We start from the raw sequence: 16,976 nt of genomic DNA, 5'->3' as shown, positions 1-16,976 counted from the left end.
CTGCGGAGGCGGCAGCTTCTCGCGTTCCTGGCGATGGCGGCGTCCGGGAGCTGTATGGCCCAGAAAACCTGGGAATTGGCCAACAACATGCAGGAAGCCCAGAGCATCGATGAGATCTACAAATACGACAAGAAACAGCAGCAAGAAATCCTGGCGGCGAAGCCCTGGACTAAGGAGTGAGGAGGTCCCTGGCGAGACGCAGGGGAGGGAGGGGTGGCGGGAGCCGGGGAGACCCAGCGGGAGGGGGAGCTGGAGGGTTGGGGAGCTGAAGGGTTGGGGAGCTTGCAGGGAGGAGAACGAATGTGCACCTGGAAAATGTTGGTCGTTTACACCCGCACGTAGAGCCTAAGCCCCTCCACTGGGGCTTTCTTCGTCTCCCCTTTCTGTTTCTTTAACATGTTTGCCTCTGGAGGATGGACAAGGAAAACAAACGGTGATTTGGGGGGTCACTTCTCAACATCCCCATTGTAATACATGCCACACACTCTACCTTGAACCCTGTGTCGATATACACCTTGTTGGGACCTTAACCTGGTCCCAGACTGGAGACTGCAGCCGTCTTCAGGAATGGAGCCAGCCCCAGGGGCTCTATGAGCCGTTTGTGAGAGTTCTGTAATTGCTGTTAGTTATTCCAGAAACCCACGAGACTCTACCCAGTCTACTGTTACTCCATCGGTTCAAATACCCTAGAAATTATATCGGTAGAGCTAAAGGCTTTTGGCCTCTTAGCAAAACCCCTGTGTCCCTGGGAATGGTGACAAGTTGAGGATTCTTGACCTGAGAGCAGAATTTGTTAGGAAGGGAGGAAAAAGCGCAGTCTGACTAATGGAGAGATAAAAAGGAGAGCCGTGGTCAACAACAAAAACCACACTTCATCTGTCTCGCCGTTTTTTACAAGGCAGGCTTTACCTGAAATCTCCACATGTCATTTAATCCTCATGACAACCCAGGCAAATACAGTAAGTAACTTATTTCATGGTCACAGAGGCAAAAGCTCCAAAGTGAGCACTAGCTAGACTTAAAATCAAATCTCACCACTGTCACTAATTATTTGATTGATCCTAGGAAATTGACTTATCCGTCTTCATTTTTTTATCTTTAAAATAAGACCTATTGGTGGTGTCATGAAGATTAGATGAGGTAATATATAAAAAGGGTCTAGAATGTATGTAATAGGAGCCCACTAACTTGTTGTGTTTTCTTGTTCCCAGTAAATGGAGGAGCCCAGGTTATAATTCATGTCTTAACTCCCAAGACCAGGTCTCCATGTCTTCCATTTGTGATTGAAATCTGTGGGCAGACATCTTAAAAAGGCTTCTCAGAGACATTGACTGACCACTCTATACAGACTTGGTTAGTTTGCCTGGTTGCCTGCCTGCTTCTATAGCAGGCTATGCATTTTAGGTTGATTCAGCCTATTAAATATTTGGAAACTGTCATCTTACCTCACTGCCTGATTGTGGCCCTAATGGTATTCATCTTAGCTGTCTTGGGCTACATGAGTGAGATGGCAAATGTAATTTTATTCAAGAGTAGTTTAGTCATATCCATAGATGACAAAGTCTGAAATAGTGATTATTGTAGAACTCAAGATATTAGGGCTACATTTTTTATTTTGAGGCTGACAGCACAGAGGGAAGTTTAGTATGTGTCAGGCACTAAGGCACTAAACTACGCTATACATTATTTCATTTAGTTTATTTCCTCCTAACAACTCTGAAATATCGCTATTTACAGATGAGGAAACTGAGGCACAGATATTAATTGGTTTCAAGGCCAGTTAGAACTTGGCAGTGCAAGGATTCAAACCCCGGTAGACAGATGTCAGAGCCCACATTCTTAACCACAAGGCCAGAGGTTAGGCCTGAGAATAGTTAGGCACAACCATCCAACTAGAATCACAGTCAGAGATTTGTTGATTCCAAAATTAATGGGGAAAAGGTCTTTTGAACTGGTCATGTAGTTACTTACCTCTTTCCTGTTTGAGTAATGTATTCTAAAAAACTATTTCATGCTCTCCCCTTGCCCCAAGGGGAAATATTTGGGCCGGACTGTGACATGTTTATCATTTCCATCCCCCTGCAGAAAAACTCTGTCCTTTTCTACTTCTTTTTTCTTTCCCACATTTTACATTTTCCCCCTTCCATCACTGTAAATTTCTTCAATACTTACTCATTATCTTCAAACAAACTCTTTTGAAATTGTACTTTATATAAGAAAGTTAATTACACCGTGCTTTTGTTTTGCAGTCACCATTACTTTAAGTACTGCAAAATCTCAGCATTGGCTCTACTGAAAATGGTGATGCACGCCCGATCAGGAGGCAACTTGGAAGTGATGGGCTTGATGCTGGGAAAGGTGGATGGTGAAACGATGATCATCATGGACAGTTTTGCTTTGCCTGTAGAGGGCACTGAAACCCGAGTAAATGCTCAGGCTGCTGCGTATGAGTACATGGCCGCGTATATCGAAAATGCCAAGCAGGTAAAATGTTGTTCCTTCAAGTGCAGTTACTGCAAGTTAAAGAGTCTCATGGTGACTTTCAACTTTCTAAACTTAAGGCTGTCCTCTTTTTTATTTATTTATTATTTTTTTATGTGCTTTTATGCCATTGCTTTTATTAAGGTATTATATGTGTACATATCTTACCATTGCCCCCCCCACCCCACTCCCATGTATGCCCTCACCCCCCAGAGTTTTGCATAAGGCTGTCCTTTTTAAAGTTTATATTTTAAGTTATTTTCAACAATTTCTATATAAAATGTATATGAAATTAGCATTAATTTTTTAAAAAATAAATTCTCACACTCGAGAGAGTAAATCTTAAAAGCTCTTATCACAAGAAAAAAATTGTAACTATGTGTGGTGTGGCTGTTAATTAACACTTATTGTGATCATTTTGTAGTATATACATCATTACGATGTACACCTGAACTAATATAGTGTTATATGTAAATTATATCTCAATAAAAATCAATTTTTAATTCTCACACTCATTATCAGATATGTATTTAAAACCAAAGCCTTAGTAATAACCTAAATGTTACTGAGTAGAGAACTGATTAAATAAATTATGGTATAGTCATACAATGAACTGCTAACCAGCCTTTAAAAAATAAAAACAAAAAAGTAGTTATATATTTACTGATATGAAACAAACCCCAGAATATTTTAAGTGCAAAAGCAAAGTGTAGAACACTGTATGTGGTATATGCTATTGTGTGTGTTTCTATTAATCTACATATATGCAAAAAATATCTCAGGAAGATAGGTATGTAAGCAGCTGGGCATAGTGGCAACATCTGGGATCAGAAACGGGATAGTTGAGGGGAAGGAGGTAGAAAGAAGACTGAATAACTTTTGTATCTTGTTAATTTTTTGCTTTGTTATGTATTATCTATTCAAAACATCTTTTTTTTTTTACCTGAAAGCAGCATATTCTATGAACTAATCTGCACATTATTATTTTACTATATGCTATGTAAACAGACAAATAAGTTTCTCTAAGATTAAACAGGAACCTCAAGCTCCCTTGCCCTCTTCATTTGTTAGGTTGGGCGCCTTGAAAATGCAATTGGCTGGTATCATAGCCATCCTGGCTATGGCTGCTGGCTTTCTGGGATTGATGTTAGTACTCAGATGCTCAATCAGCAGTTCCAGGAGCCATTCGTAGCAGTGGTGGTAAGTATTTTTACAACCTATTTTAATTAAGTTCCTCACAAAGATTACTGAAACAAGTATACCGAGAAATAAAACTAGTGTAGTAAGAGCAAGGTTCTGGTGTCAATCTGCCTAGGTTTGAATCTGAATTCTACCTCTAAGAAACTGGGACCTTGAACAAGTTACTTTATCTCTCTGTGTCCCTTCCCCCACTCAGTAAGATGAGGGTGATCCCAGCACCTGTGTCTCAGTCGGTGTTGATTGAATTGAGTACATTAGGAATTGCTAGAGTAGCTCTTGCTATGTTTAGAGTTCTAGATGCAATATAGGCTACTATGAGGAAGGCAGAAATTACTCATCTAAAAGAAAAAAATATTTTTAAAAAAGAGAAGCAAATCTTCAAATAATATTCTTAAGTAATATACTAATTATATCTAATTTCTTAATTAACTATGAGACATTTCTATACTTACCACTTCATTGAACTTTTATGTTCAATGGATTTTTAGTTTGTTATTTTTTCCTGTTATTTGATTATTTTAATTAGTGTGTGTTTGTATAGTGTTATATGTAGATATATATTTCTAGGTTTATAGTGTTTAAACAAATGGAAGTACTAATGATTTTATAATTGGCAGATATTAAATATATCCTTTTTGTAGATTGATCCTACAAGAACAATATCTGCAGGGAAAGTGAATCTTGGAGCCTTTAGGACATACCCAAAGGTAATTTTTAAAATTTTAAGTCGGTATAACTTTTTAAATTCCGAATATTTGACTTATTTTTAAAGATATGTTATGGTTAGTATCTTGTTTTGTCCTAAAACAATTTGATATTTACAAAATAGCAGTCAACTTGTCCTTAGCACTAATTGTCCTTAACAGAAGATAATACATTTGTGCTTTATATAGTTAATTTTATTAGAAAGGCAGTCTTCATCCTACCTAATAAACTGGTAATATGCAAATTGACCGCACCTTCGCTACGCCTAAGCCACGCCCAACAGCCAATCAGGGAGAGTATGCAAATAAATCCAACCAAGATGGCTACAGCCACAGAGAGCAAGGTTTCCCAGGCAACGGAGGAAGCCAAGCTTTCCGCCTGCCCTTGCTAGGCCTAACCCTCCACTCAAGCTATAAAGTTTCAATTATAGAAGGTAAAAATCTTAACTGAAATGGCAGCAGCCACGGAGCTGGAGAGAGAAGGCCAGGGTTGCCCCCGGCAACGGAGAAAGCAAAGCTTTCCGAACACCCTGGCCAGGCCCAGGCCTCCGCTTAAGGCTACAAAGTTTCAATTATAGAAGGTGAATTAACCCCAACAGAAATGGCTGCCGGCCACGGAGCGAGCAGGAGGCTTGGCTCCGCTCCAGGCTACAAAGTTTCAATTGTAGAAGGTAAATAAATTCCAGATACCAGGGCCTCCTCTTGGGTCGCCAGGGGGCGTGGCTGGCCTGCAAACCACCACAGGCCCCTTGCTCAGGCAGCCCCACGCCCCAAAGGAACCCCCATTCTGATCTGGGACACCCTTCAAGGCAAACCAGCTGGCTCCCACCCCTGCAACAGGCCTCTATCCTATCTAATAAAAGAGTAATATGCAGATTGACCATCACTCCAACACACAGTATGGCTGCCCCCATGTGGTCAAAGATCCTGTCCCCATGTGGACACAAGATGACCAGCAGGGGAGGGCAGTTGGGAGGGACCCAGGCCTGCAAGGGAGGGAAGTTGGAGGAGATCAACCCTGCAGGGGAGGGCAGTTAGGGGTGACCAGGCCGGCAGAGGAGGGAAGTTGGGGGCAAACAGGCTGGCAGGGGAGCAGTTAGACATCAATCAGGCTGGCATGGGAGTGGTTAGGGGGTGATCAGGCTGGCAGGCAGAAGCGGTTAGGGGCAATCAGGAAGTCAGGCAGGCGAGCAGTTGGGAGCCAGCAGTCCTGGATTGTGAGAGGGATCCCAGATTGGAGAGGGTACAGGCTGGGCTGAGGGACACCCCCCTCTCCGTGCACGAATTTTGTGCAACAGGCCTCTAGTTTGTTAATAAGTGTTTGTATGCCCATGGTATCCTGACAGGCACTAGAGAAACAAGTGAAGTACATCTATTTCCTTCCCTGCAATCTAAAATAGATATTAGCACAAGTATACATCACTAAAGGACAAAAAAAAAAAAAATGAATATAAGGCAAATCCAGTCTTCAGCCACCAAATGGGGTTGAGGGAGGGTATAAGCAATACACATTTTTATTATTAGAATGTTTATGTTCAATATTGGGCTTCCCAAAATTAATGTTTCTGTAAATAGAAAGCTGCATATAAAACATGTTTTTCCTCTGGTTTGCTTTTTTTTCTTTTCTTTTTTTTCCTTTTATTTTCTTCATTTTTGTTTAGGGATACAAACCTCCTGATGAAGGCCCTTCTGAGTACCAGACTATCCCACTGAATAAAATAGAAGACTTTGGTGTACACTGCAAACAGTAAGTAATTTAAAAATGCATCTGATGCCAGAGACCTTATAAGAAACCTTAGAGATCATACAGTCCAAGCCCCTTAAAGATGACAATAAAGGTTCAGGCAAAATGCATTTCATAATATCTTTTAAAATAATAGTAAGAATGTACAAATTTAGGAGAATATTTGAATTTTTTATTAATAATTGTTTTAGTCACATTGTTTGTCTTTCACACAACCATAAACATTTTATCAGTGTATAAGATACTTGGTCTGTTAATGAAATTAACAGTTAAAAGAAGTTATATTCAGGACCAAGCTGACACTAGCCTGTCTGCAACCTCAAAGTACCCAGGTTCCATCTAGCAAAAATTCTTCCTACATTTCACTCCAAAAGTTAAAGAAGCCGAATTGTATGCTTCTTTAAAATAGTGAATCTTACGGTATGTGAGTTACATCTCAATTTCAGAAGTGTTAAAGAAACCGAGGAGGACAGTTTTCTCCACCTTCTAAATGTATCTTGCCACCTCTCTTGCTGTCATCTTGCCCCAAGCTGTCTGAAGCCTGAACCAAAGCACTGGCCTTCTCACTAGTCTTCCTCCTTCTGCCCTTCACCCCTTAAAGGTCTTTTATCCGCCCAACTAATTCTGTTACAATCCAAGTCAAATCATGTTCCTCCTTCTCAGAATGACTTCCCTTCTCACCAAGAATATAATCCATGTTCCTCACCATGGCACTCACAGCCCTGTGTGGTCTGGCCCCTGCAACCTCTCTGAGCTCATCTCTCGCTGAACCTTTGCTCTCCGGTCCAGGAAGAGTGGCCTCCTTACGGTGTGTCAGACATGCCAGGCAGGCTCCTGCCCTAGGGCCTTGGCACTTGCTGTGTCCTCTGCCTGGAACATTCTTTTTTCCATGAGGCTCACTTCAGTCGTTGAGTATCTGATTAAGGGTCACCTTAACAGAATGTTCATTGGTCACCCTATCTAAAATAGCACCTTCCTGTCACTGTGTTCCCTTTCCCGCTTTATTTTCTTAGCACTTGACACCATCTGATATGTTTTGCTTCCTTGTTATCGACCTCATTAGATGTGAACTTCATGAAAGTATATGTTTTTTCAGACATTTAAGCAAATTTTCTTTGCTATCCTTGATTATAAATTAGGAACCTTTGGAAGCAATAGTAATTCTTTTAGGTGCTTTAAGTACCTGCTTTATAGTTTACTTTCCAAACAGCAGTATGTCCTACTTAGGGGATTCGAATGGAAAGAATGGGGAATCCACAAGTCATTTTCAGTATTTTTTTTTAAATATATTTCTTTATTGATTTCAGAGAGGAAGGGAGAAGGACAGAGCAATAGAAACATCAATGATGAGAGAGAATCATTGATGGGCTGCCTGCTACACACCCCCCACTGGGGATCAAGCCCGCAACCCAGGCATGTGCCCTCGGCTGGAATCGAACCTGGGTCCCTTTGGTCCGCAGGCTGACGCTCTATCCACTGAGCCAAGCCGGCTAGGAAACATTTTCAGTATTTTTAAAAGCCTAAAAAAAAATTATACTTGACCCTAGACAGGCAGTTCATTAAGCTGATGTGCTATTGTCTAGAACTAATAAACTCAATATCATGGATAAGTATATGTCACTCTGAAATTCTGATTGATTTTTGATAATTTCTTGGGAATTTCTGAACTCTACAGAGGGGAAAAATATAACACAAGAAAGTATATTAAGCAGAAGATTTTGAAACCATACCTCTGAAGAGTAAAGAAACCACGGTTACCTGATGTTCTATTGGACTAAAAACTATAACATGACTATTTGGATATAAAATGTAATTTACTTAAATTTGGTTATAACTTTTATATGATACTAGAGGCCCAGTGGGTTCCCTCGGCCTGGCCTGTGCCCTCTCGCAATCTGGGATCCCTCAGGGGATGTCGGAGAGCTGGTTTCGGCCCCTTGGCCTGGCCTGTGCCCTCTCACAATCTGGGATCCCTCAAGGGATGTCGAAGAGCTGGTTTCAGCCCAAACCCCACAGACCAGGCCAAGGGACCCCACTGGTGCATCCTCCCATATAGGATCTTTGGTTAGTCTCTTCCCTCTGAGATTCATCAGTCTGTTCCATGTTTCCATGCCTGTGGTTTCTGCTCCTGCATTGAGCGTCTGCCCCCTGGTGGTCAGTGTGCATCATAGCTACCGTATGGTCAGCCGGTCAATTGGTCATTTAGGCTTTTATATATATATAGATGGTTGAATTTTTTACTTACTAAATTTGTGCTTTTTGTTTCATAGATATTATGCCTTAGAAGTATCATATTTCAAGTCCTCCTTGGATCGCAAATTGCTTGAGCTTTTATGGAATAAATACTGGGTGAATACGCTGAGTTCCTCTAGCTTGCTTACCGTAAGTACTATAATTTCAAGGGATGGGTTTGAATTTTATCTAGGCTACATAAGATGCTTAATATCTGAAACTCCTTTTCATGGAGTAGCTACACCTGACTTGGCCAAGACAGCAGGGCTGGGGTCAGATTCTGCATGACCAGAGTTGGATTAGGATAATAGTCCAAGCAAAGGTCTGTGTCGTGTACTATTAAGACCAAGTCTGAATGGCAAATACAGTACCCAGATGAGGGTCAGATCTGTCCCTACCTTAAAGAGACATAGAGAAAAAGACAAATACTGTTTTTTTATTGGGTATTTCAGTAGGACTCAAGTTACAAGTGACAGAAGACCCAGCCAAACTAGCTTAAACAAAAAAGAGAATCATGTGAGCTGCAAAGTTGAGGAGTAAGGAATAGTTCAGCTTCAGCTAAGTTTGCATTCAAACAGTATTATGAGATCTTGGTCCTTCTTTCTCAGCTTTGATTTCATGTCATTTTGCTTCAGTTTCAGGCTTCATGTGAAAGCAAGATGGCAGCATTAGCCTCAGACCTCCTAGCCTCTCAGTTTTACGTTAAAAAGAGAAGATCGAGATACACACACACTCTCCCGCTCCCTCCTCTCTCTCGCTATCTCCCTCTGTCTGTCTCTCTCCCTCTCTCCCCCAGAGCTTTGTGTCTGGGCTTTGCTTAAGTCACATGTCCATGTGACAGATCTGGGCCAATGCAAGTGATTTACTAGTGGGCTGGGGTAGAAGAAACTGTTCTAGGAGCACATAGACTAAGAATGGGGAAAGGGTTGTCCCAGAAGGAAATCAGAATATCATTACCTTAAAGCAGCAGATGTTAGGCAAAAAAGTTGCTGAATGTTTTTCAATATTATCATTAAAACCTAATATACTTAGAAGGATATTTTTTTTCCCAAATATATTTTTATTGATTTTAGAGAGGAAGAGAGAAGGATAGAGAGAGAGAAACATCAATGATGAGAGAGAATCATTGATCGGCTGCCTCCTGCACACCCCCCACTGGAGATCGAGCCTGTAACCCAGGCATGTTCCCTTGGCCGGAATCAAACCTGGGATTCTTCAGTCCGCAGGCCAACGCTCCATCCACTGAGCCAAACCGGCTAGGGCAAGAAGGATATTTATTTAACAAGTGTCTATCTATGCTATCTATAGCTTAGCCAGGAACAGTTTGCTTTTTGTTTTATTTTGTTTTTTACCTAAAGAAAAAAAAAGATGGCCACTTCCTATAGTACAATTTAGCATAATATTTAGAACCACAAAATTTGGAATAAAATTAACTCAGTTCAAACAACTCTGTCACTTTAGCCATGTTTGCCCTTCAGAAAGTTATTTAATGTGAATGAGCCTTTCTTGGGTTCAATGATCTTAGTACCCACATCATTAAGTACATTGAGAATTAATTAAATTCTTTATATAAAGCAGTTAGCAAAGTGCCTGGCATATAATAAAGCCTCAACAAGTTATTTTTTTTGTTGTTATCTGGTTCATTGTAGTCAGGGGGAAAGACCCCACTTGAGCATATTTACTATAACTTGAACACAATTCTGGCAAGTTTTCTGTTCTTATTTTTATCCTTAACAGTCAGAAGTAGCATATTAGAAGGAAGGAGAGAGACCATAACAGCAAACTTTTATTAAGAGCTTCCTATACGCTAAAGGCTGCTAAATGCTTTATATGTGTTGTTTCCTTAGAGTAGTGATGGCGAACCTATGACACGCGTGTCAGCACTGACACGCGTAGCCATTTCTGATGACACGCGGCCGCTGAGGCGGCCGCATGCCGAGGATGAAACATTAGCGAAATAATGTTTTTTCCTCAAAGTGACACACTACCCGAGTTATACTCAGTTTTTTGGCGAAGTTTGACACACCAAGCTCAAAAGGTTGCCCATCACTGCCGGAGAGGCAAGTGTACTCCTAGCAGCCAGAAGTGACACATGGTAGCAAGGGAGAAAACATTAAGACCATAGCAGCCTGAGCCTTCGTATAAAGGCAAACTTACTTATTCCACCTTTGGCTGTCCCGGTATTACAGCACTGCATATATTGAGGGCATGAATAATAAAAAAAAGTTAAATTATATTTCTTCCTTCCTTGTAGTTTTATATATAGTACATTGCAGCATTTTAAGAAAAAATATATAAATATATGTTCAACTCATCTATTTCCCCAGCTAAAGCATGTAATCTAAAAACTACCAGAAAAAATAATTTTCTGATTTAAGAAAGTAGCCCTCTATGAAATTATTCTCTGTGTGTCTGAAATGTAATTGATGTCATTTTATTTCATTTTAATACTATAACTGTTTCTGCCTTCCTACATTTTCATGGCTTGAACTAATCTTCCAAATATGAAGTGATCTATAAACTTGAGGGTTTTCTCCAAACTTGAGGCAGGGGACAGTGGTAATGGTGATGGTGTCCTAAACCATTTAAATCCAGACAAAGTAAATTGCTTCCTTAAAAATATAAGTTTGTAAAATTGAAGTACTGGTAGCATTTTAAAGGGCCTTCTGTAGTAACTATGATGGCAGCAAATAACTTTTCATGTTCGGTGACTGAACTGTATTTTCTGTACACTGTCTTGTAAACTGAGCAAACAGGATAACACGCTAATTGCTGCCAAGTTTATTAAATCTTCATGCTCTTCTATTGAAAATATAGAAAAGAAATGGACTATATACTTCTTAACTCATCATGAAATTTTGTTTTTTACTTTAGACATTTTTTCAAAAAGATATCCCATAAAAATCTTTTAAAATATTTCAGTTAAGCATGTGTGTGTGTGTGTGTGTGTGTGTGTGTGTGTGTATACATTTTTTTCTTTTTGAAAAGTGTGAAATTGGACAAAATGGTTTATACAAGGGTGGGCAAAGCAAGGTAGGTTTACGGTTGTGAAAACAAAACAGTTTATTTGTTATTGTTATAATCATAACCTTCAATTCTTTTTTTTTTTTACGTATTTTTATTGATTTCAGAGAGGAGAGAGAGAGAGAGATCGATCGAGAGAGAGAGAGATCGACATCAATGATGAGAGAGACATCATTGATCGGCTGCTTCCTGCACGCCCCCACTGGGGATCGAGCCCGCAACCCAGGCATGTGCCCTTGACCGGAATCAAACCCGGGACCCTTCAATACATAGGCCAACACTCTATCCACCGAGCCAAACCGGCTGGGGCATAACCTGCAATTCTTTTTCCATATGAACAATTGTAAACCTACTTTGCCCCACCCTGTATATATTCCAGCTTACCAAATATAGCTGTGCATTGTGAGAATATAGCAATACTCTAAAACAGTAGTCGCCAACCGGTGGTCCATGGACCACTGGTAGTCCGTGAGGTCTGAAAGGTTGTCGACCGCTGCTTTAAAATATAACTCTGGTTAGAGCGAGGTGGAGGGATTATATGTGTTTCTTGTCTTCTTTGTATTGCTCTACATTTTCCAAATTTTCTGCAAAGCTATTAATTTTATAATCAGGAAAACTAGAACAATGTTATTTTTTAAATATTGTCATAATAACTAATCTAGAAGTTCAACAAGAACAAATAACAAAATTAGCTAACAGTTATTAAGGCTTGGCCCGGTACCATAGACCATCCTAAGATCTTTATATATGTTACTGAATTTAATCTTCACAATAGCCTTAAGGTCGCAATTACCACCTTCTTCCCCCATTTTCAGAAGAAGACTTAAAGGCACTCTCTCAAGACCTCCCAACTAATCTGCAGCAGAACCAGAGCCCAGCTCCGATCTGTGAAAGCCTCTTGTTATAACAAATAACTCACTGACTGTCCACTTAGATTTTCATAGTGGAATTCTTTGTGTTTTTGTTTTTGTTTTTCCCTAGAGAAGATTTATTTGGGCAAGCAAAGAGAAAGTACACTCGAAGAGAAACTTCCAGCGGGCTGCTCAGAGAGCTGCCTCATAGTGGAATTCTTTGTAAATGAAATGTTCTGTATTGAAGAAAATTATTTTACGTTAAAATTATCTAATGGTAGACTTGTACTATACACTGAAACAATATCATTTTCCCCACAGAATGCAGACTACACCACCGGCCAGGTCTTTGATTTGTCTGAAAAATTAGAACAGTCAGAAGCTCAGCTGGGACGAGGGAGTTTCATGTTGGGTTTAGAAACACACGACCGAAAGTCAGAAGACAAACTTGCCAAAGCTACTCGAGACAGGTAAAAGCAAATCTATTCCTGTCCCTCTTTTTGTTTCCAGATTTGCGAATAATAGGATTCAAATTCCTTATGGTTTAACTTACTTGTAACTTAGAATTACTCACTGAATTTTTTTTTAATGAAGCATCTGTACTGATGTTTTCTCTATAGTTCATTGTGAGATTTCTTTCTTTTTTTAATATATTTTTATTTATTTCAGAGAGGAAGGGAGAGGGAGAGAGAGAAACATCAATGATGAGAGAGAATCATTGATCAGCTGCCTTTTGCACGCTCCCTACTGGGGATAGAGCCTGCAACCTGGGCATATGCCCTTGACCGGAATCGAACCCAGGACCCTTCAGTCCACAGGCCAATGCTCTATCCACTGATCCAAACCAGCTAGGGCCAATCATTAAATCTTTTTTAAAAAAAAGCTTTTGCAGAAGTATGTCCTAATCCATTCTAACCTAATTATTTTCTAGGAATTAAAGTAAGATTTATTAAATTTATTAAATTTCAATTTTTTATAAAGTTTTAAACCCCTAAGTAGCACGGTAATGATTACATCTCCCTTGTTATTCTTCTGAAATAATCTTTTGTTTAGTATCCCAAATTTCACTACCAAGATTTGTTAGAAACAAACTTGGGATATGTTCCCTGATAACTTAGGAAATAATTATTTGGCGCTGCAGATGCATACAAGATTGGAACTACCTAAATAACATTTACTTTCACAAAATTTTGAGTTTTAATATGATAATTAGGGGCAGAAAGGAAGGGAAAAGCATGTTGACATCTGTATAAACCGAAACCTTGGTGTCCATTTTAAGAAAAACTGGATTTTTGTGTGTAAAGGAGAAGGGAGAAGGGAAGACAATGTGTATTAGGAGAAGAAGCCCCGTTGGGTTAGAATTACCTCATTCCTTTCTTTTCCATGGGTTTTCAGATAGATAGAGCTAAAAGCCTGGAAAAAAATTACATTTTCCTTTGACATTAGGTCTCAGTTTTGGTATTTGCTCTAAGTCAGTGGTCGGCAAACTCATTAGTCAACAGAGCCAAATATCAACAGTACAACGATTGAAATTTCTTTTGAGAGCCGAAAACCGACTTCTGCGCATGGGCCACGAAGTTTCAATCGCACTGTATGTGCGCGTGAAGAGCCACACTCAAGGGGCCAAAGAGCTGCATGTGGCTCGCGAGCCGCAGTTTGCCGACCACTGCTCTAAGTGTATTTTCCTCATCTGTCTATAAGTCTGTGATTTGTAATTTTAACTACATTTACATCTCAATTTCTTATGAAGCAAAAATTTCATTATGGGAAAGCCTTTAATTACATAAAAGGAAAGTAGAAAGGATAAAAGTAGATGTAAAAAAGTAGAGAATTTTCCTGTTTTGGGTAACTTTCTAAACATTGCATCTCTTCTGAATATTGGTGGATTGTTACAGTTTTCAGGGAGGGTGATTGCTTTTTTTTTTTTTTTTTTTTTTTACTATAGGCCCGATGCACGAAATTCGTTCAAGAGTAGGCCTTTGCAGCCACGGCTAGGGTTAGAGTTATGGTTACGGTTACAGTTAGGGTTAGGGTTAGGTGGCTGCCTTGCAGCCATGGTGGCTACAGCCCTGGCTTCGTCTGGTCTAATTAGCATATTATGCTTTTATTATTATAGATCAATTCTAAAATCTGAGTCCTTTACCCACTGAACTAACTTTGACTTTTAATTCTTTGAAGGATGTTTGTGTTTATTTCAGGAAAAAAGCATAGGATTCTTTAAAATCATTTTTTAAATTATTCTAATAAACGACAAGGAAAGGAATGATAGAGTTTAATGTAATATTGGGATCAATATAATTATGAATTATACATGTTAGTCACCTTCTAAAACAAAACTTTTCCTAAAGCTGCTGACACATAACAAAATTAACTGTTACGAATTCTATCAAATTTCACTTTGTTATTCCTTGTGAAGGTGCTCATAAGTAGTGAAATGGTCAAAAGACATGCAGGAGGCTAAAAATAACGAGAGTAAACTATAAATTGGTATGTTTGAGGGAGTCTGAATAGGACTGAAAATCATTATTGGGGGTTCAGCAATGGAAAGGAGGGGGCTTGTATAGTTGAACCACTTTTCAGGTCTTGTAACATTATGTAATGTGTTTTTTCTTTCCAGCTGTAAAACAACCATAGAAGCTATCCATGGATTGATGTCTCAGGTTATTAAGGATAAACTGTTTAATCAAATTAACGTCTCTTAAACAATCACTAAGTAGTACTTTTGCCTGAAAGCCAGTGTGAGAAAAATACTCAAGTAACACTTTAAAAACAGTTACCAAAAATCTGATTAGAAGTATAAGGTGCTCTGAAGTGTCCTGAATATATTAACATCCTGTAATAAAAGTCCTTAAAATGAATTTGTTCTTTCATTGTTTTGTGGGAGGGGTTACAATATTTTTCTAGTATCCTTTAATATCCTAGAATGGAGGAAAAGAAATATTAGAATCTTTCTTTTTTTAGTATGCTTTTATTTATTTTTAGAGAGAGAGAGAGAGAAACATCAATCGGATACCTCCCAGACACACCCCAACCCGGGATTAAACCCGCAACCTGGATATGTGCCCTGACCGGAATCAAACCCACGACCTTGCAGTGCATGGGACAACACTCAACCGACTGAGCCACCGGCCAGGGCAGAACCTTTCTATTTTTTAAAGAGTCTTGCCTTTCTAAATTAGTGAAAGAATTTCAGCATTTCACTTGCCATACTGATTATCGGAGCTACTTCTCAATTTGCCTGTACATTAAGTCCTTACTGAAGGTCCTTAGAACTACAGGGAAACCAATTTTACCATAGGATAATTGATATAAACAGAAGTTCATAGAGCATCTCATCAACATTATAATGAAATAGCATTGAGTAAAGCAGTGTTATTTGAGGATCTCCTTTTGATAGCCCACTAGTAAAAACATAATTTAATACGGTGTTTTTGTGTTCCTATGAAACATTAACCAAGTCACACCATAAATGATTTTCAGGAAAATCAAATAACTTATTTGAGACAGAGTCTAGCACAGGATATATAGTCTTTCAAAAACTCAAGTGCCTTTACTGAACCAGGCCCAGTTTTACTCTCTGGAAATATTCTGAGCAAGACAGACATGACCACCGTCCTTGCAGAACTTAGTTAACAAGAACCAAAGCATGTTGCTATGAAGGGAGAAATAAAGGGAGCTGGGGAACTGGAGAAAAACGCTTACCCCAGAGTGGAGTTACCCAGGTAAGCTTACTGAAGGAAGTGCCTGGCATTGGGCTGGAATTTTAAAGGAGGACTAACCAGAGAAAGCATAATGGGGAAGCAATTACTTCTACTGGCAGAGACTATAGCAAAGTGTGGCAGGCCAGAGGCAGAGAGCAAGAACTTTAGAACCTTCAAGAACTGAGATTCAGTTAGACTTGAGTGGCAAGTAGAATGTGGGGAGTGGCAAGAGATGACTTGAATAGGTAAGATGAGGGTAGACCTTGCAGGAGCCTTTTGGATCATCCTAACGGCAATGGGGAATTAAAGTGTCTTAAACAGCAGAAATGTTGAAGTGTTTGATTAAGGTTTCTAAGTGCATTCTGTTAAGAGATCTGGGGGTGATGGCTGGGTAAAAGCAGATGAGAGGACCTGTGGCAAATAAAGAGTGAGCAGAAGACCCAAGACAAATCAAGGAAACATCAAATTTTAAAATGGCAGAGGAAGAAGAGATCACTGAATGAAGCACAGAGTAAAACTTTCAGAATTTGCCTTCACATGCTGCCAAGAAGTCAAGGAAAGCAAAGCCTAAAAGTTTCCCATTAGATTTAGCAATGAGATGGTCTTCGGCAAGCTGAGGAAGCCAGGTACCATTAATAACCAAATACTTTCTCAGTTAATGATAACATGAGCGTTTTGGTTTCATTTTATATCCCTTTAAGTAAAAGCAGGCACCCCAGTTTCAAGCTGACCTCCATTTCTGTGCCCTTTTAAAAAAAAAATCTGGTTGCCCCCAACAAGCAGCCAAAATCTGTATTTACTGCCACAGCCTTCAGCGACACCCAACACCATCCCGAGTCACTCAGGAACACTCACAAGCTTGTTGAGGTTTCTCTGACAGACATGATTGAATAGTTAAGGTTCTGACATGAAAGAGGAGTAATTGAAGTCACTGTGAAACATATTGGCATTTTTCATTCCAAGACTAGAATATAATTATCCATATTTAATTTGACATTTGTAACCTAATCAATTAAGACATCTTGGTGTGAAAACAAAG

General features: G+C 39.5%; 1 protein-coding gene across 2 annotated transcripts; it reads left to right on the top strand.

The window, feature by feature from the left end:
* Positions 1 to 33: 33 nt before the first annotated feature.
* On the top strand, positions 34 to 15,107 carry COPS5 (COP9 signalosome subunit 5; the record flags this gene model as incomplete). Of its 2 annotated transcripts, none has more annotated exons than XM_079796245.1 (8): positions 34 to 176; positions 2,250 to 2,484; positions 3,553 to 3,681; positions 4,323 to 4,388; positions 6,047 to 6,132; positions 8,400 to 8,511; positions 12,558 to 12,706; positions 14,854 to 15,106. In XM_079796245.1, the coding sequence occupies 8 exons, from the start codon at positions 34 to 36 to the stop codon at positions 14,936 to 14,938; spliced, it is 1,005 nt and encodes a 334-aa protein (XP_079652371.1). In that variant the 3' UTR covers positions 14,939 to 15,106. The 2 variants fall into 2 exon arrangements, with proteins under 2 accessions (XP_079652371.1, XP_079652372.1); XM_079796246.1 differs by having other exon boundaries at positions 46 to 184; positions 14,854 to 15,107.
* Positions 15,108 to 16,976: the final 1,869 nt, after the last annotated feature.

The sequence above is a fragment of the Cnephaeus nilssonii genome (assembly GCF_951640355.1).
Source record: "Cnephaeus nilssonii genome assembly, chromosome: 18".
Taxonomy (NCBI): Eukaryota; Metazoa; Chordata; class Mammalia; order Chiroptera; family Vespertilionidae; genus Cnephaeus; species Cnephaeus nilssonii.
The sequence above is the reverse complement of the archived record's forward strand: the minus strand, read 5'-3'. Positions and strand labels throughout refer to the sequence as shown.